At 41.5% G+C, this 25,264-nt stretch overlaps 1 protein-coding gene across 8 annotated transcripts in view; it reads right to left on the bottom strand.

Moving 5' to 3' along the window:
• Positions 1-8,544: 8,544 nt before the first annotated feature.
• The window catches only part of PROX1 (prospero homeobox 1), a 56,996-nt gene continuing 40,276 nt past the window's right edge, over positions 8,545-25,264 (bottom strand). For 7 of the 8 annotated variants that reach the window (XM_087858122.1, XM_045771983.2, XM_045771984.2 and 4 more), the window contains one exon: positions 8,545-14,147. In XM_087858122.1, the coding sequence (XP_087714248.1) occupies positions 13,959-14,147 (189 nt within the window). In that variant the 3' untranslated portion in view covers positions 8,545-13,958. The remainder of the gene's footprint in view (positions 14,148-25,264) is intronic. The other variant, XM_045771989.2, reaches the window with a different exon arrangement.

Raw genomic sequence — 25,264 nt, 5'->3', positions numbered from 1 at the left:
CATTGATTTTCCCTTTCCTGAGGCTTCAGGGTGAGAGGTCAGGGCAGGTGGGGGTGCCAGTGGCCTGGATTTCCTCTGCCTCCCACCTTCGCCACTGTACGTGCTCTGCGCCAGGCTCCAGTTCCCAGAACTGTGAGCGGTCAATCCCAATACGTCCAGCGCCCGTTTCCATACCCGAGTGTACCTTCTTCCCCATGCCCTTCTGTGCCCCCATTCTGCCCTCTACCCAGACTTCGGCATGGGTTTTGTGTCATCTGTCTCACAAGTTAATTTCTTTGTTTTTCTGCTCTCTCACCCCGAACTCTGGTCTCTCTAAAGTTCCCCTGCCTCCTTCCCCACTTCTTCCTTACCTGTGGTAGGGAACTGGGAACCCATTGTCACACTGACCCAAGCAAAACACAGCATATCCCTTCTGCACATTTGCTGCCCTCCCTCCCACCTCTCACATGCGCCCCCATATCCTGCTTGGAGCATACTCATTGAGGAAAAGTTACCTCGCTCACTCCTCTTTGTGTACCCTGCTGGCTTCCCTTACCAGATGCCCCACGAGAGTTGATTTGGGCAAACTGGCAAGAGAAAAGAAAAAAGAATCAAGCGCCAATGGTGGATTTAAAGTATCAGTGACCACCCTGTGGGGGCAGCCATGTCTCCCACACGTCACGGTCAACGATAATTCTTCCCACCTGACCGCCTCTCCCTCCTACCATTTCTTGAGCACGCTGTATACCAAGCACTTCGCATAGCACAGCTCATTTACTCCTTCGTTTGAGAGGCCGGTGTTATTTTTAGAAAAGATCTTTATTGTATAAAGTGAAGATTCAAAACCACTAAAACCCGAAGTCATGGCCTCAGCTTCAGCGGTAGGTATGCTGTGCCTCCACCTTCTTCCGGAGTCGCTGGCGGCCGAGGTGAGCTGGTCGGTGCAGACCGCCCACGGGGGAACACAAACCAGACCAGGGGATCCACTGATGCAGGGCAGGCCCTCGTTTCCTCTGTGCGGCGAAGGGGGGCACTTTCCCTCTGTGCTCTCGTGTCTATATATCTATGCCTCTTACAAACCAAAGTTGTGCTTGCTGAAAAAAAAAAAAATCAAATGTATACATTTATTCAGAAATGTATAAAGTAAATGTGAAAACTCCCTCTCACCTCAATGCCTTTTGCCTCCTTCCACTCCCCAGGGGTAGCATTTACTCTGAAGGTGTGTGTTCTCACAGATAGTGTGTTTGTGTGCCCATGCATAGGGATCTAGATAAAGGTGTATCAACCTCAGGGGAAAAAATGAAAGCAGAGTCAAGTTATGTAAGCATATTGCTATATTTACTTGAAAAGATTGACAGCATACTATGGGTAACTTTCCATTTTACTACATAGCTGTAGCTCCATCTCCAACTTTTATTGGATACATAACATTCCATAGGCCATGGAATTAAAACACAAATCTTATGACTAAAAAGCACAAATAAAACTTTTAAAAAGGCTCAGATAAGATTTTTTTTGCATGACTGTGGTAATATAAGAGCGAAACTTCTTTTTGAGGTCATTTGTACCCAAGTTAAATAGACCTTAAAGAGGCATTTTATTTTAACGTATTTGAACAATTCACCTAGTGATGGATGTTTAGTTTGTCTACAATTTTCCCTTGTACTATTTTCCTGCAATGAATATCCCTAAGCATGCCACATAAAATTTAGATACAGTAACTAAAGTCTTTCCATCTGTGAGGCTTCCTTGTTCAGTCCAGGGCAAGCACGGCTTCTAGAAGGGATTCATGGAGCAAACGCAGAGAATTAAGAATCAAGGTTTTGACTTTAGAATTTCTTTTTTTTTTTAAAGATTTTATTTTTTTATTCGACAGGATAGAGACAGCCAGCGAGAGAGGCAACACAAGCAGGGGGAGTGGGAGAGGAAGAAGCAGGCTCATAGCGGAGGAGCCTGATGTGGGGCTCGATCCCAGAACGCCAGGATCACGCCCTGAGCCGAAGGCAGACGCTTAACCATTGTGCCATCCAGGCGCCCCTGACTTTAGAATTTCTAAATAGGGTCTTAACATTTAGTATTGAGATAATAGTCTTGAAAGTCAAGGTTTTTAATTTGCCAGAGCCAGGCTTTTTTTTTTTTTTTTCCTTTTGATAAGAAAGACTGTTTTATGTTCTTTGCAGCATTATTTACAGTAGCCAAGATAGGGAAATAACCTAAGGGGCCATCTATGGATGAATGGCTGAAGAAAATGTGATGTATGTGTATATATATGTATATATATAATATGGAATATTATTCAACCATAAAGAAGAAGGAAATCTTGCCATTTGTGTCAACATGAATGGATCTTGAGGGTATTATGCTAAGTGAATGAAATAAGTCAGATAGAGAAAGACAAATACTGTATGACCTCATTTATGCATGGAATCTAAAAAACAAACCAACCAACCAAGCTTATAGATACAGAGAACAGACTGGTGGTTGTCAGAGGTCGGGGGGTGGAGGATGGGAGAAATGGGTGAAGGAGGTCAAGGGGGTCAAAGAGGACAAACTTTCAGTTATAAAATAAACCAGTCATGGAGATATCAGCAAACACACACACACACACACACACACACACACACACACACACACAGTTATTGCTGTTTCATTACATATTAGATGAAGGGGAGGGAGTGAAGTGGAATAAATTCTGAAATTTTCCTGAAAACTAATTTTGACAAGGTAAGAGGAAATAATGTATGTTTAAATGCTAAAAGGAAAGAGTCTTTAGTTTCAAAAGTAAAGCACCAAAGGAATCAAGGCAAAAAACTTAATCCACAAAGAATAACAGAGCAATAACAAACGAGGAGCCAATTTTACTTACTCTCATTGGCTGGAAGTTTTCCTGGACTAAGGGACAAAATGGCCAAGAGATTAGTCAGACCCTGTCCTTATAAAGGCACCCTGCCCCTTGTGTCCTGGGCTGAGCCTGAGTCTTGGGTAGAGGTGACAGAACAGCCTAGGATATCTGAGGTATAGAAGAAGGAATTTGTATCTATATTCTACCTGGCACCTTGACTCTAGAAGGCATTAGAACTGTCCGGGGCCAACATGGTGTGGGTATGGTATGGGACAGACATTATGAGTACCAGCCTCAGAGTGGCTTGAGAAAAGAGTCAAATATTCCCTTGTCCAGACCACTGGACATAGGATGGCACAGAATGAGCCAGCAAGGGCCAGAGAATGCCTCAGAGGAAAGTGGTGTGACCTCTGCATGTCAGAAGCCCAATGCAGTGATGACCACTTTAGCAAAGCATGGCGCCTTGATAACAACTCAGAATCCAATGCTTCATGCCTCTCTGCTCAAAGACTAGAGAGGACCTCAGCCAAGAACAAGAAGCCTCCTTGCTAGCCCAGGAACATAGATGCCCATCCTAAGGCAAAGGGCAGAAAGGGTTAAAATCTAGTCTGAGACGGTTGAGCGTGCTTGAAGCCTGAAAAGGTTTCTCCCATCAGACAGAATAAGAGCTTGATATGAGAGTTTAACTTGAGTTGTAAAAAAAAGGAAAAAATCACACATTTCAATGTAACCAAATATGTGCCTTTGTAATTCCTGCTTGTTCATGTGTGCAAATATTCTAAAAAGTTGATTGCTAGATGTGGGGTTGGTGAGGCAAAGACACGCACATTTTTAAAAATTATGGATAATGCCAGTTCCTCTCCAGTGCCCTGTTGCTTATAATGGCAGCTCTTGTAAGCTTCACCAAATTGCCTGGTGTCCGAGCTGCCCAACTCATTTCTTTAAAGTCTGGTGTTTTATTCTTTTCTCTTAGAATATAAACAAATAGATTTTTATTTTAAATTGATATTCTGGAAAATGAAAATGTCAGGATTCCTTTTATGTAGATTGAATAGCTTATTTTTAATTAGCGTTAGTTTTCTGGATTTCTTTTCTTCTTTTTCTACTTCTTTTTGAAATCGTTGAGAGAAATCCTTAGAGCTCTTCTATATGAATCTGGCTTTTTCCAAAGACTTGGAATTTCAAAAAGACATGTTAAAATGAGATATGACCTCTGAACTAGGCAACCTGGCAAACTAAAATGGCCGACGGGGCAAAGGCTACTTGGCCCTTGTTAGAGAAAAAATTAGGAGACACTAGCATATGGTAGTTGGGTTAGCTGACAGTGCTGACAAGAAATATTTGTTTCCATTGTCATTAGGAGGTAAGAAAGATAAAACATCAAGAAACTTATTCCTGCTTTTCACCAAGAAGTAAGTCCAGATCTTCCTGCATTCCAGTTTATTACAAATAATGAAAGCTGCTTGTTGGTAGTATGGCATTTTTTCTTTTTTACTACACTGCTCAACTAACTTTACTTATATTTTTATTTGGCATTTTTGCATTTGTGGTACTAGATGTGGGCTTCGTAAAACAAATTGGGATGAACTGTTTATCCAATATGATCTCTTTTTGAATATTTGATATATTTCACCCATAAAACTATAAAGGCCAAGTGCCTTTGGAGGAGGAGAGACTGTTTGTTTTAGTTTTGTTTTTTGGACAACTTTTACAATTTCTTCCATGGCCTTGGTTCTTTTAATTTTTTTTTTCACTTATAGAGTAAAATTTGATACCTTCTTTTTGCTTAGAAATGCACCCACTTCACCGAGATTTCTCACGTATCTAACCATAGTGTTGATTCTATAAATTCTTGATTATCAATGGAGAAAAGACATATATAATACTCCATTGGTAATGTATAATTATTCATGAGGTTTTCAGTTGCACACACCCATATCAGGCTTGGGTGCCTAATCATTGACCCTCCTCTGTGCCAGACTTCAAGACTCTTTTGCTCCACCTTACTGTCAGTTGCTGAGCCGGGATTTAGGGAGAACATTTCCTCTGGTTACTGAAGATTTTCCACTTGTGAGTAATTGGAAATAGGACCATTGACTTTTGGAATAATTTCCCAACAGGTCAAGGGTAACAACAATGACAAGAAATCCATTGCCCCAATTCTGATGGTCTAGAGCTACTCACACCAAGGAATTTCCAATACCAGCAAAGCCCGGAGTACTATTTGCACAACCAATGGGGAAAACCCAGTGCTTTCTCCACTGGCACATTTATTTGCAGAGACACAGGCATTTTTTCCAGGGTGGCTGCCAAACTATCTCCTGAGCCTGTCTAGCTAGCACCTGGACACTCAGCAGGGGGCTTTGCAAAAAATACCCTCCCCTTTGCCAGGGTAGAGGCAGCCTGAGTGATTCTGTTTCAGGCTGTTGTGGCACCTTAATCTTTCTAAGCTGCTTCTCTCCTATTCTGGGGCCTACCCAAGCATGGCTGGCTGGAGGTGTGGCCGCAGCAGCTCCAGGCCTGAGGCTGAGGGCAAAGGCCTGGGGAAATGGTCAGTGTGGGAGAGAAGCTTTTAGTGCCTGAAGAACTTCTGCGTTCTTCAAAATTCGAATGCCCCGAGAAGTTGCAATGGGTCTGGACATAATTCTTCCCTCATGACTTAAAACAACATGGCGAGCTGACAAAAGCCATCAACCATGGGAGAAGAAAGGAAACGAATGAATAGTGATTGAGTACAAACCCATGTCTTTCTATGCTCTATGTTGTAAGAATGATCTCTCTTTCTTTTTCCAAGGTTTGACAGAACTCACAGACGCTCTTATTTAATTTTCACATTCATCCTTAAAGATCCCTTACTCTACCCAATGAGTCTTGGGTTGTTGTTTAGCAGAAAATGGCTTTCTTTAAATGAACGTACGGCAGAATTTACTTGCTATTTACTACTCATATTCATACTTAGAGATCTGCTCCGTCGCACCCGACAAGATCATTGTTATTTCAAGCAGAGAACTCTTTTTTTTCCCCAATGAACATTTTATTGTATCTTACTATAAAGATGAATCTCCTTTGGTTAGAAAAGTTCTCAACCTGGTGGCCCCTGAGATAATATCATATTACCTTAGAGATCTGGGCATAAAAGCCACTGAATTTGATTATCTCTAAAATTTCTTGAGTGCTAATCAGTTTCCTCTACCAGGAAATTCTCCAAGATCCAAGGGGGAGAAGGGTCCCTCCTTCTGTGAGTCCTTATGAATGGTTTCTGGGGACATTTGGAAGGACTCTATGATCGTGGGCAGGAAACAAGTCCTGGAGTGGAAGGGAAAGAAACCTGAGAGGCAGAAATGCTTTGACAGACAGAACTGCGTTCAGGCCACATGTAGCCATGAGTGATACCACCCCAAAGACCTGGCTTCATGTTTTCTGGGAGAGGCCTCCAGCCCCTCATCACTCATATTCAGGTGACCTTGGACCTCATATGAAAATGTAAAATGTATTCCAGTGCACCATGTATCTTTTTATGCACATACCCCTGGAAGAGAAACACACCAACTCCATGGTAGCTGGTTAACTTTACTGGATGGCTCATCCCTTTGGACGGAGGGAAGCTGGGGAAGCACAGAAGTGCCAAATGCTTGGCCAAGGACAGAGACATTGAAGCAAGAATGGATCGTGAACAGAGAGAAAAGGATCCCAAGTCACCTTTGGCCAACTTCAGAATTTTACACTTGCCCTGTCCCGCATCTTAAATTGCCTTTCTTATGAGAAGCAAAAATATTTTAATAAACCGTTTTTTTCCCCACATAGGAATCTGTCAGAGAAAGTCAACAGGGTGGCTACACTGATCCCAAGAATCCATTCACCTTTTTCAGATTCTTCTGGGGGTTACATGTGTCTCAGGGGTTATGTGTCTTGTCTAGGTTTCCCTGGGTAGTAACGATTTTTAGAAATGAACTGGTTAAAGGAAAGTCTTGTGACACCCAAAGCAGTGCTCTCTTGATTATTTTCCCTTTAGTGAAAGAAGTTACCCTTCAAGTTTTGACGCCAGTGTCTTGACCCTCCCTCCAAAGGGTTAGATTATTGGCCAAGGGGGTGTAGCACACTTATTTCTTCAGTGATCTTTCACAATTTTGTTTAGACATCCTACCAACAGGTTTTAAAAGCTGTATTAGTTCTTCTCCTTTTATAGACTTTCCTTGTATTTCATGCCTTTTAAAATACAGGAGTATTCATAGATTCCAGGAGTTGGCAACACGCGGCAAACATTTGATGTTTTCCTGTGACTTTTATTCAGGGGCATCTATTCCTTACCTCAGCATGTGGTAGTAAATGAATTGTGGAAATGGGGTGCTTTTTAGCTGTTAGTCTTTAAGAAAAACTTGTAAATCGTTTATGATGATAGATGGCGATAACAATGAATAAAGCCAGCGTTGTCTTTATTATTAGTTTGTAGAGCTTGTACTTTCAAGTAGAATATGAGTACTGGCAGACATGGAGGCATCTGTGGAACACGGTCTGTGATCAGGGGGTCAGTACATATTGTTCTAGACCAATGCCACTGGATAATTTAGAGTCACAAAAGGAAGGATTTGGTGCTATGTTTTTAATAAACCCATCAAAAACCGTTACCACCTGCTGTAACTTCTTAGTGATTTAGTTGCTACTTGGATTATCAGCACATCAGTTTTAAATAAATACAAGAAGATAGAAGAGTCATTATATGACTTCAAGTGCCTTCTTCCTTCCAAGAGCAGGTGGAAGGAGGGGGAGCTTCTCTTTTTTCTCCAATCAGGGAATAAATATTTTGGTGTAGAGACACATAGCATGTGCTCTTTTGCCCAGTTAAACTAGGACTGGAATTTTAATCTGTTCCATTGATAGAAAAATAACTAAGTGGAAAAACACTGTTATTATTTAATAGTTTTGATATTGCACTGATTCTAAGCACCTTTGTGTAAGCAGGGTCAAAATACAATTTCATCATTTAGGTGAAAGCAAAAGAAATCGGAGATTAAGAAGATTCAGTCTACAGTAATACGGAAGCCAGAAATGGAGGTGTGGCTGTGAATGATGGATAATAGAGTCAATTTCAGGTAGATAAAGGACTTTTGCTAATTCTTCCTGCTCCTGATTCAAGGATAAAGGAGACAGGATTTTAAACCAAAGCGAAAGAGATAAAGGAAATTTTCCAAAGCCATAGGACCAGTGTTCCTAGTATGAAACATGCTGCCAGTCATGTGTGAAGGAACATTCTAGAAAGATTTTGGAAAATTTACGTTAGTACTTAGTTCTGAGCCCAACCAGAGTATAAACAATATGAGTTCTCCCTCCCCATATTTCAAGTGATGTATTTGCCATTCTTTGACTTTTGGGAACATCTCTCCTTGTTCTTAGAACCGTTAGATGTTTGCAATTGTTGAATTAAATTTAGTTCACAACATTGTTTTGAGCCAAAGCTTTTGTCATTTTTAAATTTTGAGGGCTAGATAAAGCTAAATCTGTGAGAAGAGGTTTCACAGAGAAATCCAGCCAGTTCCTACAACAGTCCAAAGTAAAAAAAGATCATTTCTAGGAGTCGCATGCATTCATGTTAGACTTGTGTAATTAAGCATTTTAATGAAAGCAAAGCTCCGTAATGGATATTAGTCACAACTAGCCTGTTGTCCTAAAAATGGACACAGGTCCAAAAGTTAAATGTCACGTGTTTAAACAAAATCAAACGGCACTGAGCTTGTAATGTATATTTTATTTTGCACAAGCTTGCATATATACTGCACATACATTCAGTTTAAGAGAAGATGGAAGGCACACAAGGCAATTGGACTACTGTATCCTTTAAGTGGTACAAAGCAAAAGGTAAGTTTGGAGAGTATACAAAAGCTTAAAACACACAAAGTAAAACCCCCTACCCACCCACCCCCCAAACAACTTTTTTCTGTTTTAAAATTTAGTAGCTGCCAAACTAAATTTTTGTACTTTTACTTTAAAATCAATTGTCTACTGCACCTTTTTATTTTCTTTTTAATATGGACAGGGAGTCTCATTTTTTTTTATCATATCAATTAATATTACAGTACATCCTTGGTAATACAAAATTGTACACCTTCATCAAATAAATTAGGATAAATTAAACCAATAAATTATGCAAAGTCTTCAGAACAATAGACAACAACAAAAATCCACAATTGAAATTGCCTCTAGCTAAAAAAAAAAAAAAAAAATCAAAAATTGACTTTATCAGTTCAGTTATTGTACTATATTCAAATCAAAGGGTCTTTATTACAAAAAAAGAGCTTAATAATGCTATTTACAACATATTGCTAAATAATATAAAGGCAGTGTTTTGTCACGGTTTATACTATATACATATGAGAAGTGGCTGGGACAACATCGGGAGAAGCCATGACCTTTGATTCTTGTAGGTAGCGCTGAGACCAACCCCAAATACGTGTTTTTCTAATTCTAATCTTGAAGTGGTAATTTACAATTTGAAAATGCTTTTTCCCCCCACGTGGAGGATTAGAATATTTTTAAAACACAGAATGAATACGTCTTCACAAAAGAGGGCCAGTCTGTTTGCCTTTTCTGCTCATGTTTGTGCATTTTAGAGGTGCCAGATTTGAGAGAGGGCTCAGTGGAAAGACTCAAAGTCCAGACGCATCCAGATCCTGTTATATTCTTAGAAGGATAATTATAAGAAGATGCAAAGGTTAAATACCGGTTTTGATCCCAGCTCTGAATATGAACATTTTAGCTTTAGTTTTAGGTTTACAACCAACAGATCTACAGAAAACAAAACTGCATTTCCTTCAACAGAACATTTAAGTGCAATGCAGTAACCGCTTACTCAGATAAACCAGTTACATTCTTTTAAGGGGAGCTTTTTGAAAACAATGCGTCTTGTAATTTGCAAACACAGAGTTTGTACCAGAAGGAAACATTTGTACTATTCACATCAATGAATATTCTATAATATACATGGCAAAGAGATTTTGCTCTGTCCTCACATGTACACTGCTTTCAGGGAGTCTGTAAACCACTTTTTCTTTGATGGATTTATGAATGCTTCTGAGGGACATCCTATTTTTAAAGCCCCCCAAATCTTCAGCTTTATGACTTAGTGTTAACCTGTGTGTGTGTGTGTGTGTGTGTGTGTGTGTGTAGTGGTGGTTACTAAGTGTTTTCATGTACATAGAAAAGAAATTTCATAAATTTACAGAAACTGCATTACCCTTGCCCTTGACATCTGATGAAAGAGACTGTTATCTTTTAAAAGTAGAGAGCAGGATTTTCAAGAATGCTTTCAACTGTCTATACAGTCACTGTAGTGTTCCTAATAAATTCAATAGATGTTGTGAGAATGTAGTTATTTATTAAAATCTCATGTCTTACGTAACAACAGCCATGAGGTTAAATATTTACATTGCTTTATAAAAGTTCCCCTCTTGCTTTAGTGTTTTTGTTTTGCTTTTTTTTGTTGTTTTTAACATTTTTAAAAATGATATTCACCCACATCCCTAGCACAGCAACAAAGATTCTGCAAACATAAAACACTTGAATTAAATAATACTCGGAGGCACAAAGCAAACTTCAGGAATATGTGGGTGAACATTTCCTTAAATAATTACTACATTCTACCATCTTCCACGTTGTTTTACCATTTAATGTGAAACGTCCTCATTAAACAGCCAGAGATACAGTAAGAATTAAATGTTTTGTTGTTGCAAATAGAACATTCTTTTCACAAAACATAACAAATGTCTAAAATAGGTCCTTAAATCTAGATAGGAAAAGGTAAGCTTCCCACTTCACACGCATATATATATGTATATTTTTACATGTGTGTATATGTGTGTGTGTGTCTTCATGTTCACATACCTGCACACACATATACAGCACATGGTATGAAATATTGCTTCTATACTACTTTTCATTAGGCTAAGAAAACACAAGATTTGCACCACAGTTACAAAAAATTGGCTTCTACAAGAATTTTCAAAACTCGAATGCTGCTCAAACAATTGAAGAAAAAATAATTTGCGGTATCAAACTGTTCTAAAAATTCTCTTCTTCAAAAACGTATTCTCCCGCTTTGTTTTAAAAAGACACAAAATATGCATAGCTATCAACGTTATGTCAAACAGCCAGAAAAAAAATCTAGTGTTTATTGCAGCTGTAGTAATTGGAAATAAAGTCAAAAAGATGAGATCGAAAGCCACAGAAGGCACAAGAACAATTGTACTTGTGGGAAAAAACTGGTATTTTGAAGGATTTTTAAAAATCCCCCCGCTGGTGCATTTTAGGTCTAGGCACAGACTATCACCTCAAGTGTATATGCAAAAATAATTTAGGGTTAGCAGAAAATAAGTGGTAATGTCGTATCTCAACATGCACTTTAGACTTCTTTTTTCCTATGCAAACTGTCCCTCATCCTTCACCCTCCTACCTTCATAGAAAGTTAACTTTCTCCCAAGTAGCCAATTTTCACTTGGTGAGAGTTGAGCTGAGATTTGAAAGATGCTGATTAAAAAACAAAGCAAAACAAAACAAAACCCAGAATTGTTAAGTAGAAATTTTGAGAGACAGGCTTTTGTCACTTTCCAATGCACTGGGAGGCACAAGATTTTGTGATCGTAAAAGGGGAAAAACCACCTAAAAGCAAAAGTGATCGAACAAAGAGGTGAGTTTATCCTCATGCAATTTCTACTCTGAAATCATTTCTATGCCTCAGTGAACCTTGAGCGGATATTATCATAGATAAGCACATCAACATTGGTTGTGAACACACCCTTTTGCTGAATTTGTCTACTTAAATTAGAAAGGCAGGGGAAAATAATACTAAAGATCCAAATGAGCCTGGAATCATGACTGAATTCGCCCCAGCTCAGAAGATACTAGCCGTCTGTCTACACAGGTGAATACACTACGGTTTTGCCTTCTACCTTGCAAATGGCAACACAATGTTGATATGAATCACACGGAACAGCAAAGACCCAGTGGTATCATGACGTGAACAATGAATTCCTACTCTTTCACATGAAGCAAGGCAAGAGTGTGACCACAAGTTGAGATTGCTTCCCTACTTTGTGCTGATTGGATTTTTTTTTTTTTTTTTGGTTTGCATTTTATTCCAATGTAATGATTATCTGAACATGTTTTTCTCCCCCCCAAGCGAGCCGGAACAAGAACAAATGGGATCTGCTGGCTCTGTGTGTGCTCCATAGGGGAGCACGAGCTGGATGATGCATTTGGTTGGGGGTGCAGAGAGAAGCCAGTGGTGTTCCAGCCTGTGTCGCTGCACTCTGTCCACACTGCAAGAGCCCGTTAGCCTCCTGAGTGACGCAGGGCATCATAGGACTGTGCCGTTTAATTTAAAGTCAGCAGGTTTTAAGGCTTTGTGCTGACAATAATTGCCTCCATACATTCCTGTCCATCAGCAGAATTTATAAATGATGGTAAGTTACAGCGATTGGGTCAGCTAGTTAGTCACATGGGTCAACCTGCATTCTCCAGAGTCAAATGCAACTTTTATGAAAATTAAGGAAAAACGGTATTTGTGTTCGGTATAATCTAAATACCAGGTTTGTTCCTGTGTCATTTTAAGTGTCTATCAAATGACCTAAGGGGAGGGAGGGGGTCAGGAAAAGCCTATTAGAACGAACAAGAATTCTTACTGCATCTGCACACAAAACTCATCTGAGAAAACAAGCGTGAATGCCGAACGACTTTTTAAAAGCAAGTATGGGACGCCGTACACCTTGGAGAAACTGGAAAAAGAGAACAAAAGGAAGAAGAGGAGAACCATTGAAGAAAGCATAAAATAGCAGCCAGCTTTCTTATGTGTGCTGAAATTGTGTCTTTTGGGTTAACCCCAACCTCTCCTATGCTGCCTATACACACGTTTTGGTCAGTACTAGCTTCTGAATTCGAAGAGAGTTTATCAGTTGCTTTAAAATGCTGTACCTAAAATGAAGAAACACTTAATTAGACTGTCACCACTTTGAATATCCATCAGGGTAGTGTGGGATCGTGTATGGAAAGAGGTCATCCTTACATGTGCTCCTCTTCGGAGGTGAAGATCAAGTCCGCTCACAGCTGTCAACAAGAGTCTAACCTAGGCAGGAATTCTATGGTCAACTTGGGATGTCCTTTATTCCTTACTAGAGAACGGTGTTCAGAAAATAGGGTTGTGGGTTTTTTTTTTTTTGAAAAAAGTGTTAAATATTAAACAGACATAATAACTCGTTGAAGCATATAAACAAAGTTGAGCAAAGAGTACATTTGAAACGTATGTGCCTTTTAATACCCGAAGTAAGATAATAGAAAATGACGTCGAAGGGGCTGTTCTCTACGAAAAATGATCTATACTCACTTATGATGAAGAACCGATTGTAGAATTGAGAGAGGTAATGTGAAGATCGGGTATGAATTTCCAGCCTCATCTCGAAGAAAGAGTCAGTTATGTGTAGAATTGCTTCGCCTCCGTATGAAACTGGTACTCGTTTGGGCTACGTGCCATTTCTCTTACAGAAAGGCTTCACAGTGACTATTTTCTTTTTGAAATTTAGCCTTTTGGGGTAACTTTTGAAAAGTGAGCTGTTCATCTGCCACTGGCATTATTTTTAAACATATAATAAAAAGTGACTTACGGAGGTCAAACCAAACAAAATATTTACGTTTACGTAGTGGTTTCATTGAGTTTTCTGGCCTTCTTAGCAGTAAAAAGAGACACATCACCGTCTGTGGAGCGGCGCTGTGTCACGGGTCTCCCTCTGCCAACTGCCATTTGCGATAAACCATCAATCAAGCAGAAGCATCTTTAAAATGCCTTTCCTTGCTAATAGAGATTTTACACACGTCAACATTCTTTTTCCCTGAAAATTAACCCTATTTTAAGTCTCCAAATGTTAAGGGCCTCGGGCAAAAGTAAACTAAAGACCGAAGGAAAATAACCATCCCCTTGCAATGGAAAACAAAAGAAAATGAGCGAAAGATGATGATGAGGAACCACCAGCTGATTTCATAACATATCCATGCCTCCCATACACATACATATGAAATAAAAATCTAGACACGTACAACTTCGACATCCAAAGGGGACTGCTACTATTCATACATTCGAAAAGAGTTGTTGAAATTTCTACTCATGAAGCAGCTCTTGTAGGCAGTTCGGGGATTTGAAAATCTCAGGGACTTCACTATCCAGCTTGCAGATGACCTTGTATATGGCCTTCTTCCAGGAAGGATCAACATCTTTGCCTGCGATAATGGCATTGAAAAACTCTCGTAATGTGATCTGCGCAACTTCCAGGAATCTCTCTGGAACCTGCTGATACAAGGAGACAATGGCATTAATAAAGTTTTCAGTTTCAAGTCTCCAGTTCTTCAAAGGAAATTGAGCTAAGTTCTTTCTTTCAGAAAGGGGCTTACATGGCACCTGCATTGGCTAAAAATGGCCGGCCTCTATTCTCTTATGTAAAGTTGTTATATATAGTAGCACTGTAATGTAGGGTGGACAGCTTTGTGAAGTTTTAGAAAGGGACTTGTGCAAAGGATACACACAGACATATGGAAAAACCAGGATTCCTTCCTGAAAATTTGGGTGAGAAAAGGGGACACACTGTTGGGATTCCCCACTTCATTAAACAGGTGTATTCCAGGTGCAAGTCTCCAGCTACCCTTTCAGAACTTGAATTCTATTTCCTTTGGATTTCCATTATGAAAACAACGTGTGTTCTCAAAAGTAGAATAAGAGATCATTGGCCTTTGATAGCAATGAAAGCCCCTGTAAATGAAGAAAACCTAAATCCTGTTTCCTGCTCATAGCAGCAGAGGACTGTTGACCCAAATGCTAAACTGTATATGAGAGTAATATGCACCATAAAGTGCTCTACATACAGACAGGGATAAGATAATGACATTAACACTGAGTCCCAAAATACAAAATCTGTACTGAGTCCTAAAATTCTACGTCGGAAATTACTTTGAGATTAGAATTGCTCCATAAGAGTGATTCATGCAGCTGATAGTAATAACAAAAACTAACATTCTAGAGTGCTTATTATGTGTCAGGTGCTGTGCTATGTACGGACTGTGAATCATGCTATTCAATTCTCCCAACGTCTCTATAAGGTGTCATTGCCCCCTTTTTACTGTGGAGAAGACTGAGGCTCAGACAGATGAAGGGAATTTTTCAAAGTTCTTACATTCTAAGACAAATATCCTCCAAATATCTTATTTTTTAAAAGTTATTTATTTATTTACTTACTTATTTATTTTAGAGAGAATGAGAGCGAAAGAGAGAGCATGAGTGGGAGCGGGGGTGGGGGGAGGAGCAGATGGAGAGGGACATCAGACCCCGAGCTGAGCGCAGAGCCTGACATGGGGCTTGATCTCACGCCCCTGAGATCAGGACCTGAGCTGAAATCAAGAGTCAGACGCTCAACCAACTGAGCCACCCAGGCGCCCCGAATTGTTTATCCTTTTCTTCCACAGCCATTAACATGTGCGTGTGTATGTGTTCTTAATTGTTTATTTAATAGTCCGATGTCTTGTCCAGGGAAAGGGGTAGCTGTTGATGTACTTACTTAGTGCTCTTTGTCAGTTACTCAAGGTAAAGCGGGGCTTCTCTTTCTACACACCAAGACAGGATTTGCAGAGCCATTCTGTGAATTTTCCAAGTACACACAGACTCTCGGTAGATGTCTTTTAGTGAGGTACTTCTGCATTAGCAATGTTGTATTTTTATAGTAAGTGCAGACATATAGGAAGTAACTGCACTATAGTCCTGTGTGTAGACAGATCTGTCTACACACACCGAGGAGGGGAAAGATTTCCATCTCAGGTCACATACGCCACTTTACCAAGTAAAAGGGAGGTATTGTCATGTCGAAGAGATTTGATCTCTTTCTCCCACTCTTTCTCCATTTGTGCAATGGACCGTTTTATAATGACAGTGACTATTAAGGAAAATTAAAATGATCACCAGGCATCCCTGTTTTATACATTTAAAATTGGACAAAGAAGTTCACTCCTTCCAATGGTAAGTCACTTGTCTTTTGTAAAGAAAATTAGTCATTCCCCAGAAAAAAGAAAGACCCCATCTGGGGCCTATCAGAATCTAGAAAAAGTGAAAATTTTGAGTAGCCCCTTCCAAAGACATACACCCCAGCCAGTTTCTCAGGACACAGCTCCCCCAAATCATCCAAACATCCCCTTGTCCCCCATGGATGTGCAAACCAATACACTCCCAATGGCCGTTCCCTGATGAGAATTCATCTGGATTTTCTACAGAATGCTGGTGATTTCTCCCTAAAACTCCTGCAGATACCTGAGTATTTGTGGGATAGGAGGAGCCTGGAGGAGAGATTAGCTCTCCCACTCACCTCACACCAAATAAGTAGTCATTAAGCAGCCTTTTTGAGTACTCTCCCTGCTTCCCTCAAAGATAATCCTTCACATTTTATCAGATGGGCATTGTTGAGAGAGGGAATCTGGCTGGAGAACAGCGAGGCAGTACGACTACCCACTCTAACTACTTGGTTTGGGAGCTGTTAGCCAAATGCTACAGAAACATAATCATAGGCATTTATTAAAATAAACATTTCAAGAAGTGTGGTTTTCCCGGCCATTGGCAACAGAGGCATGACAAAGATCTATGTTCCTTGAACTCGTGGGGACGCAGCAGGGCATGGCAGAGAGCTGTGTGGGACACAGGGTATGATGGCTGCTCTGGAGGAAGTCAGAAAAGACCAGAAGCTCCTCCACACCAAGGGCCCCACGGGTGGTCTGGAGTACCAGGGGCCAAGGGAGCAGAGGTATTGTTTGAGATGGTCAGAAGAGAGACCCATCTAGAAAAGCATCAGGACTGGGGGAGGAGGGGGGAGGAGGGTAGTTCTAGGGTGTGCCTGAGGGCAAGTCAAAGTAACCTCTTTGGGGAGGGGCTGTGTGGGCAGCTCCCACACAATTATTATCATTCGCCATGCTTGTTGATGGTTTTTAGTGGGTTTTATCTTGTTTTAAACATTCATTTCTTTTGGTGGTAATCTTGGGCTATCTTTCACCATCTTTTTGTATTTGTGTCTTGTGTTGTTTAATTTTTCACCTACTTCTATCTAGTTGTATGAATTTGCCCTGAGATGTCTTTCGATAAAGAGCCACGGTTTCTATTCTGTGTATCCCCCAACAATGCTTAACAACGTTGTTTTGTATAGTCTTTCATCATGCGAGCTTGCCTTCTGTTTTACTCCATACTGCTCTGGAGTCACACTTACCTTCTCCCTCGATACTTAAGAAAAAGAAAAAAAAGGAAATTTTAAAATAATGCTAAAAAAAGATAGCATTTAAAGAGTTAGAATAGACCTCAAAAGTCATTATCTAGATGAAGAAACTATGAGACTCTACAAAATGAATAAATTATGAGAACAAGAGACCCATATGAAATAACATGTCCAGGTGTCTTATCATTAAACCATGCTGGCTCCCTTTTAATGCATTTTCAGTAATTTCTATTTGTATGGGGCATCAAAACCTTGACAAGCTGTGGATCTGTGACTGAGAAAAACCACAGAAGAGCTAGTCACTTCAAAATAAACGTGAATGGTACAAAGGATTCCCAGGAGGAGACTTAGGATATTGGTTTATGTTTGAGAAAGGAGGAATTCTTTTTGAACAAATGAAATGGTTTGCTAATTTAGGGCTTACTTTGAGGCAATACTCCTACAACAGATTGGGCTGGTTTAAAGCAATTGATAATGAGATCCTCTAATGCTAGAGCAATTAATCTTTTTTGGTGGCTCCAGAGAGGTAAACTGATGAGTATCAACTGATCTTTTGAGAGAGTGCCAAGGAATTCCATCCACAGGTAGAAATATCGAGAAAAGAGCCCTTACCCGCTTTTGCTTTAAAACTTTCCCCATTTCCATTTAACAGAGTAAAAGCGGGGTCCTTTCTGATTTTTGGGGGGAGCTGTCTTAGAATTCAGGCTTACGAGAATGATGTTGCCCATATTTTTCTGTACCTCTTCACACCTAATGGATTTCCAATCACTAATAAACATCTGCAGAAAATCCCTTAGTGACAAGTAGTCCCTTATCTAGGTTTCTTTTAATAGAACCCAACAATCTGCAGAATGAACCCCAGAGTATCTCCTCAGCATCAGGTGGCAACAGTCAATCAAGTCCCTGGAATGCAAGACAATGCAGGCTGCTGGGAGGGGGGAGGGAAGGCCATGCCTTTGGACATGCCACAGGGAAAAAACAAAAGGCTTCCAAAGTCTCTGGCTGGAACTCTGAAGCTATTGTGGGAGCTGCTGTGCTGAGTGTTCTTCAGGAGAGGAGAATGGAAACTTTGCTTGATAAAAAGGCATCCCAATATAGGAACCTCACCCCAAATGGTCTTGCCTCTCCTTGCCTTGATATTTGGAGGAGAATATAATTGCGACGAGGTACTTGAATGCACTCATAAATTTGAAGGGGGCTGGCTATCAGCATCTACCAATTTCATCACAATCGTTTGTACTTGAGTCTCCTCCGAGCAAACAAGGGCCTTATGGGCTGTGATGAAATGGGCAAATCGGGAGGATGTTTTCAAGTCTGCTCCAGCTGTGGCTGGGTTGTGCACGTGCGTGCGCACACACGAGTACACGTGCACACATGCACGGTGTGTTGGGTGGGGGGCTGTTTTGCTGTTCTTTTTTTTTTTTCCCCTCAGAATGAGTGGCAAAGACACATTTTTCCCCTGTCTTCCTCCTCCTCTTCCCAGTTGCTTTACCTTCAAGGATGATTTGTTTTATTAAACTGACTGTCCCTAGCCTCTGCAGTACATAATAAAAGCCTGACATAGCAGGCTGCCTGCCTTCTGTGTCCTGCAGACACTCATCATAAGTGTCAGGACATACCAAGGTTAGTGGTCACTGGAAGTGTGCTCGCTGGCCCAAACCTTGCCAAACGCTCTTGGCAGCTGAATGAATGTCACAGAGAATAGAAGGGGAATTACAAAGGTTAAAAAGAAGACAGCCTCTCCTATTTTCTGGAGACAGAGAAGCTGATTTTTCACACCTCTGAAATATCCAGAAGCTCATCCCTTCGTCTCTTGCAGGAGACCTAAACCTCGCGCCTTGCACAGTTTCCCATGGATACCTCTCCATCCTCAATCCCCTTTAAAAACTGGTCCACTGGCCTAATTTCATCAGTGAAATGATTTTTGCTGAAACGGAGAGAAAACAAACCAGGCACTGAGCTCTCTCCCCAAACCCCTCCCCAATCACCAAAGGCTCAAGTGGCTTATCAGGGTTATCAATAGATTACAATCTTATCAAGGGAGATCATCTATTCAGTTCATCTTTTAAACTTTTTTTTTTTTTTTCAAACTTACCTTGACAGGGAAAGGGAAAAGGGAACCTATGTATGGGCAGGAGTAAAATTGGATGGATGGAAAAGTCACATCGGGGCTAGTATTTTGGTGAATTAGTTTGTGTGTGGGTTTTCTTTCTTCTTCCTCCTCCACTTTTTTTTTTTAATACTATAAAAGGGCAATAAAATGCTGACTGTAAGAAGACAATGTCAAGGAGAAAAGGGTACTGGTATTTTGGATACTCTTCACTGCTCGCCTTGGAGAGAGAGTTATTCTTGTCACAAACCCTTTTGTCTGCATCTGCTGACTGCTTGCCTGTAGCCAGCAGCATACTTTAACTGTTTTGTCACCTCCTAACATCACATGCATCAGCTGTTGGGCTTTTGTTACGGGTATTGTAGAACTAATCCACTGTGGCTGTTCTACTGTGCAGTAAATAAAACAGAAACGGGCTTCTCAGACAATTCTGCATGAATATTTCAGATGGCTTTACAACTCCAATTCACAAAATCAAATAAATAAATAACTCCCCCAGCCTCCCCCAGCCTCTACCCACAACAGAAACAAAACCCCTCAAACTAGACCCACATGCCTCCAAGTCAACTGTATTGGAGACACCGACTTGAGCCTTCAAGCAATTGTTTCGGTGAAGTTGAAAGAATAGTGCTCTCTAAACTTGAGCGCTGTGGTATTCATATTTATTACTAGCGTTAGACACATTTAATTCCAAAAACTGGGTAAGCAGCTTTGAAAATCTGGAGAGCTACTTTTCTCCTTGGGCTTTCAAAAAAAAAAAATAATAATAATAATGCCATCAGAAATATGCAGTTAGAGTTGCCTTGTTAAAACTGTTTCATTGTTTCCATCTGCATCTTTTTCCCTCCTACTTATCTGAACCGGGTCAAAGGAGGATGCTCGTGCATCTTGTTCAGCCCAAGAGTCTTTCCAAAATGTTTAACCTGGGTAGGAGCATAAAAGGAAAATCGAACTTGGGACTTTCAAAACTGAATTTACATCACGAGTTCTCTTAGAGTGTAAACAATGCACTAATCACATATTGCGAGGCATTATCTAGATGGCTTCTAAGTGTCTTTGGAGAAGCGAAAAAGAGAAAGGGCCTCTGCACACGCACACACGCGCGCGCGCACACATGCACACAAAGGTCCTAGGGAAGGAGACAAAGTTGAAGTACTTTCCCGAGCATTCATTCACCGTGGTGCGCACATGATTCCTCCAAACGAACTCTCCCATCCCTGCTGTTTGTTAAGTAAATATTGATCAAGGAGAGACAGAGCTCCTGACGGCAGTGGCACAAGCTGGGGACTTACACTGCAGACAGACTGGACTTAAATGGATAAACTCAGATGCTTTAGAAACTCCTCAAAGAGATTATCAGATGAAAAGGCAAGAACAGACACGACATTGCTGCTCCCCTCCACTGTCTCATCCTCACTGAATTTTCCTGTCCGAGGCAGAGGAGGAAACCTGGAGCTATGAAAAATGGCTACGACACGCTGTTACGAAGGGTGGCCCCTGCGCGCTCGCCCGCGGACTGGCGGGCCCGGAAGGAAGACGTGGCGTAGGACGCCGCGCGAAGTGCATTGTGGGATTGTGTCCTGCCGCCCCGTCATGGCGGGGAAGGGTCAGGTGAGAGAGCGAACGTGACTGTGCCTTGGGAAGCATAAAATACCACCCAAATGTAAGGTGATGCTCTGAACCTTTTTCTTTAGAGTCCAATTCCTGGGAAGTGTTTCACTGTGATGAGCAAATGTGTACAAGGCAGTATTTTGAGCGACGCTTTGAGTGTGTTTGCTTGAGCAATTTTAAGGCTGAGTCAACAAGTTGAGAAAGTTGCTTTGTATTTCCTAAGTTTTATTTCAGTCACTTCATGATTGTGATCTGAATCCCCGTCAGGAGCTGAAGGGCCAATGGGTGCTTCCCTGGGAAGGCCAGTTTGAAAATCATCACTAGAGATTAGGTTTTGTATATTAATCGCCGAGTGCCATGGTCAAAGAACGAACTATTATATTTAGAGTTCCCACCAAATGGCTACATGGCGTTTAAATTTTATTAGGATGCTCACACTTCTGTTTGGAAGGCCTGGCATTATCTGGGGAGCACTGGCTGTGAAGCCACTTGCCAGCGCCTGCCGGGTTAAACCAAATGAGGCAGAGGAAGGTTCTGAGGCAGCAACCAGGCTTGGGACTAAAGTCCCTTTCACTCTGATGCTCCAAGTGGCATTCAGCTTTTGGGACCGTACAGGACTGGGGTCGGCGTAATGCCCACGCAGCTTTGGGCCTAAGAGCGGGCTCGCTTCCCTAGTAACATGTTTTGCTACTTAAATATCTGAAGAGTAAATGCTTATAGGAAGTGGCTATAGTTCAAGGCTGTCCTTCAACACACACACACACACACACACACACACACACACACACACACACACTAAAACAAAAACAAAAAAAACCCACCTCATGTTTCCTCTAAGCAAAGGAACACATGGCAATAACAGTCTGTATCATATATTTTTTTTTTTTACAAACCTTCAAAAGAACAATGTTCTGTTGAGCAAAATTCAGTAGCATTCTGTAAACATTAATTTAAGGAAATCAATAGACTCAGTGAGCTAAAGCCATATTGCAAGATAAACTGGCCAGAGTGCCACTTTGTCAAATAGATTTTCGTTTTCTCGGCTAGATAAAGACAGTTTCAAAACGGGGCAAACGTGTTGCAACCAAGGTTTGAAAAGTATGTGGCCTTCAAACAGTCTGCTTGTTCCTACTGCAAAGCTGGATAAACATACTTTAAAAATGATAAGATGGCTTGGAATTGATTTGGCTTTCAGATTCTACGTATAGTAGATTTCTTGGTTGTCTCACAGGAAAAGAATAAAACAAAACCCCATGCATTCAGGAAAAAAAAAATGTACTTGGGAGAAGGGGTTAAATTGTCTTGAGAAAGGGAGCTGGGGGTGGGGGGGCAGTGTCAGTTGGTGCTTGACTTTAAAAAAGAAAGGAAGAAAGAAATCTTTATTCATTCTGACCTGATGGGCAACAGGCCTTCTTGCCAAAATCCAAAAGCCAAACTCTCTAGTGGGTTTGGGATCAGAGGTTTCAGCTGGTGGAAGCTGTTCCCGTTCTGTGCACACCATGCAATGTCATGTTAATGTGCCAGGGGCGGGGGTGGGGATGGAGCGGGAGGGAGACCCACACAACGGCCCCCAGGTTGCTCCCAGCCAGACTGAAAGAGCTGCAGGGATAATTAGAAAAAGTGGCAAAAGGAAAGCATGTCTCTCCGTCTGTCGCTGCGGCAGGGACCTACATTGAGCTTGTGGCAGGAAAAGTTCCAAGGGAACCCGCCTGGCATCCTCCGGCGCCGTACCAGTCCGTAGAAATGCCGGTAGAGGAGCCACCAGAGAGGACATGGTGGAAATGGCTCCACTGGAGGACGTGTAATAAAAAGAATGAAGAGCACATGGAAAGAGCAAGTAGGGAGGCTAAGGGTCTACCTTGAAAGGACAGTGAAGCTCCATGAAGAGGCATCAGGGAAGTGGACTTTGGTGCGTAGTGTGGGCAGTGAGAGGCTGGGGAGGCTCAGGCTATCACCCCTCGCACTGGCTTCTCTGACAGCAGCATGGAGGCCGAGGCACGCCCTAGAGCTTTCTTTGTTTCCTCACCTAAACTGTGTCTTTCTCTTTTAAAAGTGGCTATTTAGAAAATACAGAATGCGCAATAAAACTTGAACACCTCTAAGATGTTGGTAATGTATGTGTTGGTAAAAACATCACATGATGATCAAGAACTGTGCTTGGATGGAGCGTTTTGACTAATTGTGACTTTCGGGAATAAAAAAGAATGTCTTCACACCTACTTGACCTGCTAACAATGTGTGTATGCTTTTTAAACTGTCTAAACATTCCATTGGTAACTCTGCGTAGAGATATCAAGAGAAATAAAACTCTCTCTCCCATAGCCCCAGAAAAAGAGGGACTTCACTAGCTTGCCAGGGACAGAACGGCCAATGTCATCATCATACACTCTGTGGCACCGTCAGAATTATTTTGTGGCGCTGAAATTTGGTTCACCAAATATGATAAAAATGGCTAGTTTATTTGCTCATGCTTAGAAGTCTTAGTGGTATCGTGTGAGGAAACACAACGATTGTCATATTATTGGTGGTGATGGAGTAAATGTTCCTCCCCACCCCCCCCCCCGAACTCTACACAGGTTTCAAAGAGTGACTCCAAGTTTAAACAGACAAAACAAATGAAAAAATAAAATTCCACGAAAAGAAAATCAGAGAAAAAGTAATAAAAATGAAAATCTAATACTTTCTTAATCTCTTTACCCCCCAGGATATGTTGAAATGCTCTTAGATCTTAAACACAACGCGAAGCTCCCGCTGGAATTATGCATATGGTAGGCTATTCAGGTAAGACCTGGACCAAGACTATTGCATTGAAGAATCATGGAGTTTTGCAACCTCAGGACTCAGAGAGAGTCCATGTTCTCCAAAAGAGCGAAACAATCTGAGCCAGGGCTTGGCAAACTTTTTCTGCAAAGGGCTAGATAGTAAATACATAAGCTTTGCGGGCCACATTCTGTCTCTGTTGCACAGTCTTCTTCTTGTTTACAACTTTTTAAAAAATCTAAAAACCATTCTGAGCTTGGGGTCATAAAAAACAGGCTGAGGGCCAGATTTGGCCCATACGCCATAGTTTGCCAGCCTCTGCTCTTAGCCAAACTTGAGGGCTGACAACGTTCCTGAATGCGCTTTCATGCTTCACTAATCCCGCGTGCCTCACTGGGTCAGCACACTACTTGTTCTTGTAGGGTAGCAGGGATCGGTTCACCCAAATTCAACCTGCAACGTCATGCCATTCCTCAGGTGCATGGAAGGCGGCCCATGTCCCTGGGAACAGAGTGAGACCACACCCAGAGGTCACCAAGGCCCAGAGAGACTTCAGTCTTGCTCTGCCTTGATGACAAGCTATTCATTGGGAACGTTCCTGCCAGGAAACATTCAAATGTACAAGATGGAGGAATCCGTGCCTCCTTCACAACACATCAGATGAATCAGCTCGATATTTAGATGGAAAAACAAGCAGCCTACCGGTCACAGTGCAGTGTTAACGCACTTCCCTTCGAGGCGGCCCCACGAATTCTGTGCCATTGGTATCCGAGTTCAAGACAGGCTGATAGTGCTTAAAGTTTAACTTTTGCTACAATTACTGGGTGAGGTGGTAAAATAAATAGGGCCAAGCTTGGTGCCATTCTTGGATGGGAGATTATCCAAAAACAACAAGACATAAACTCTCCAATATTGCACGAAAGGAAGCTGGGGCACAGATAATCCACGGTTACTCCTGTTTCGTTCGAGAATGCATTACGTGATTGTTTTCTGCAGCAGGTTTATCTTCGTAATTAAGCTTTGCCTAGGCTAACATGGAAACTAGTCTGTGTGCCCTGTATTCGTGCTGATGGAGCCTGCGAGTGAGGAGCCCAGGGAGAAACTGTTAGGAAGTGGGGTTCAGGCAGGACGATGAGAACAGCATCACCCACGGCGAGCACCAGAGAGGGCACTGTGAGGTACGGGTGATAAAAGAGTGCTTCGGAGAACACTGGAAACTGGGAGAGACCGCCACTCTGCTGACAACAGAGTATGCACCCCAAGTCATATTGGGGCTGCTCTGAGAAAGGCCTGGGATCTTTGTTCTGTCAGAGAAATTCTGTTTTGTGTTTCTAGAGTATTCTATTGGTCTCTCCTCCACAATTACCCTTTGCAAAAGGAAGGATAAGCTGTATTTCAAAGCAACCTAAGAGCTTGGGAATGGCTCTGAAATTCCTCTTTCAAGAAAGGTAAATAGTTTGGAAAAGGGGAGAAACAGATTCTTGAATGGCCCCAGGGGTCTTTGGGAGCCCTCTAGACCCATGCCAACATCTAACGGGAGGTGAGGTAATGTTTGGGGGGGGGGGGGAGTCTTAGGACACTGTCAGGGATTGGCCCTTGCATTGGTCCTGCCAAAAGGCAATTACAGGAATCGATATACAGATTACCTTGTATACTGTCAGGCCGCTGAAAATGACAAATCTTTGC

Source organism: Ursus americanus, chromosome 2 (assembly GCF_024610735.1).
Source record: "Ursus americanus isolate L20-20 chromosome 2, mUrsAme1.1.p, whole genome shotgun sequence".
In the NCBI taxonomy this organism is placed as follows: Eukaryota; Metazoa; Chordata; class Mammalia; order Carnivora; family Ursidae; genus Ursus; species Ursus americanus.
This window is presented reverse-complemented; position numbering and strand designations above follow the sequence as displayed.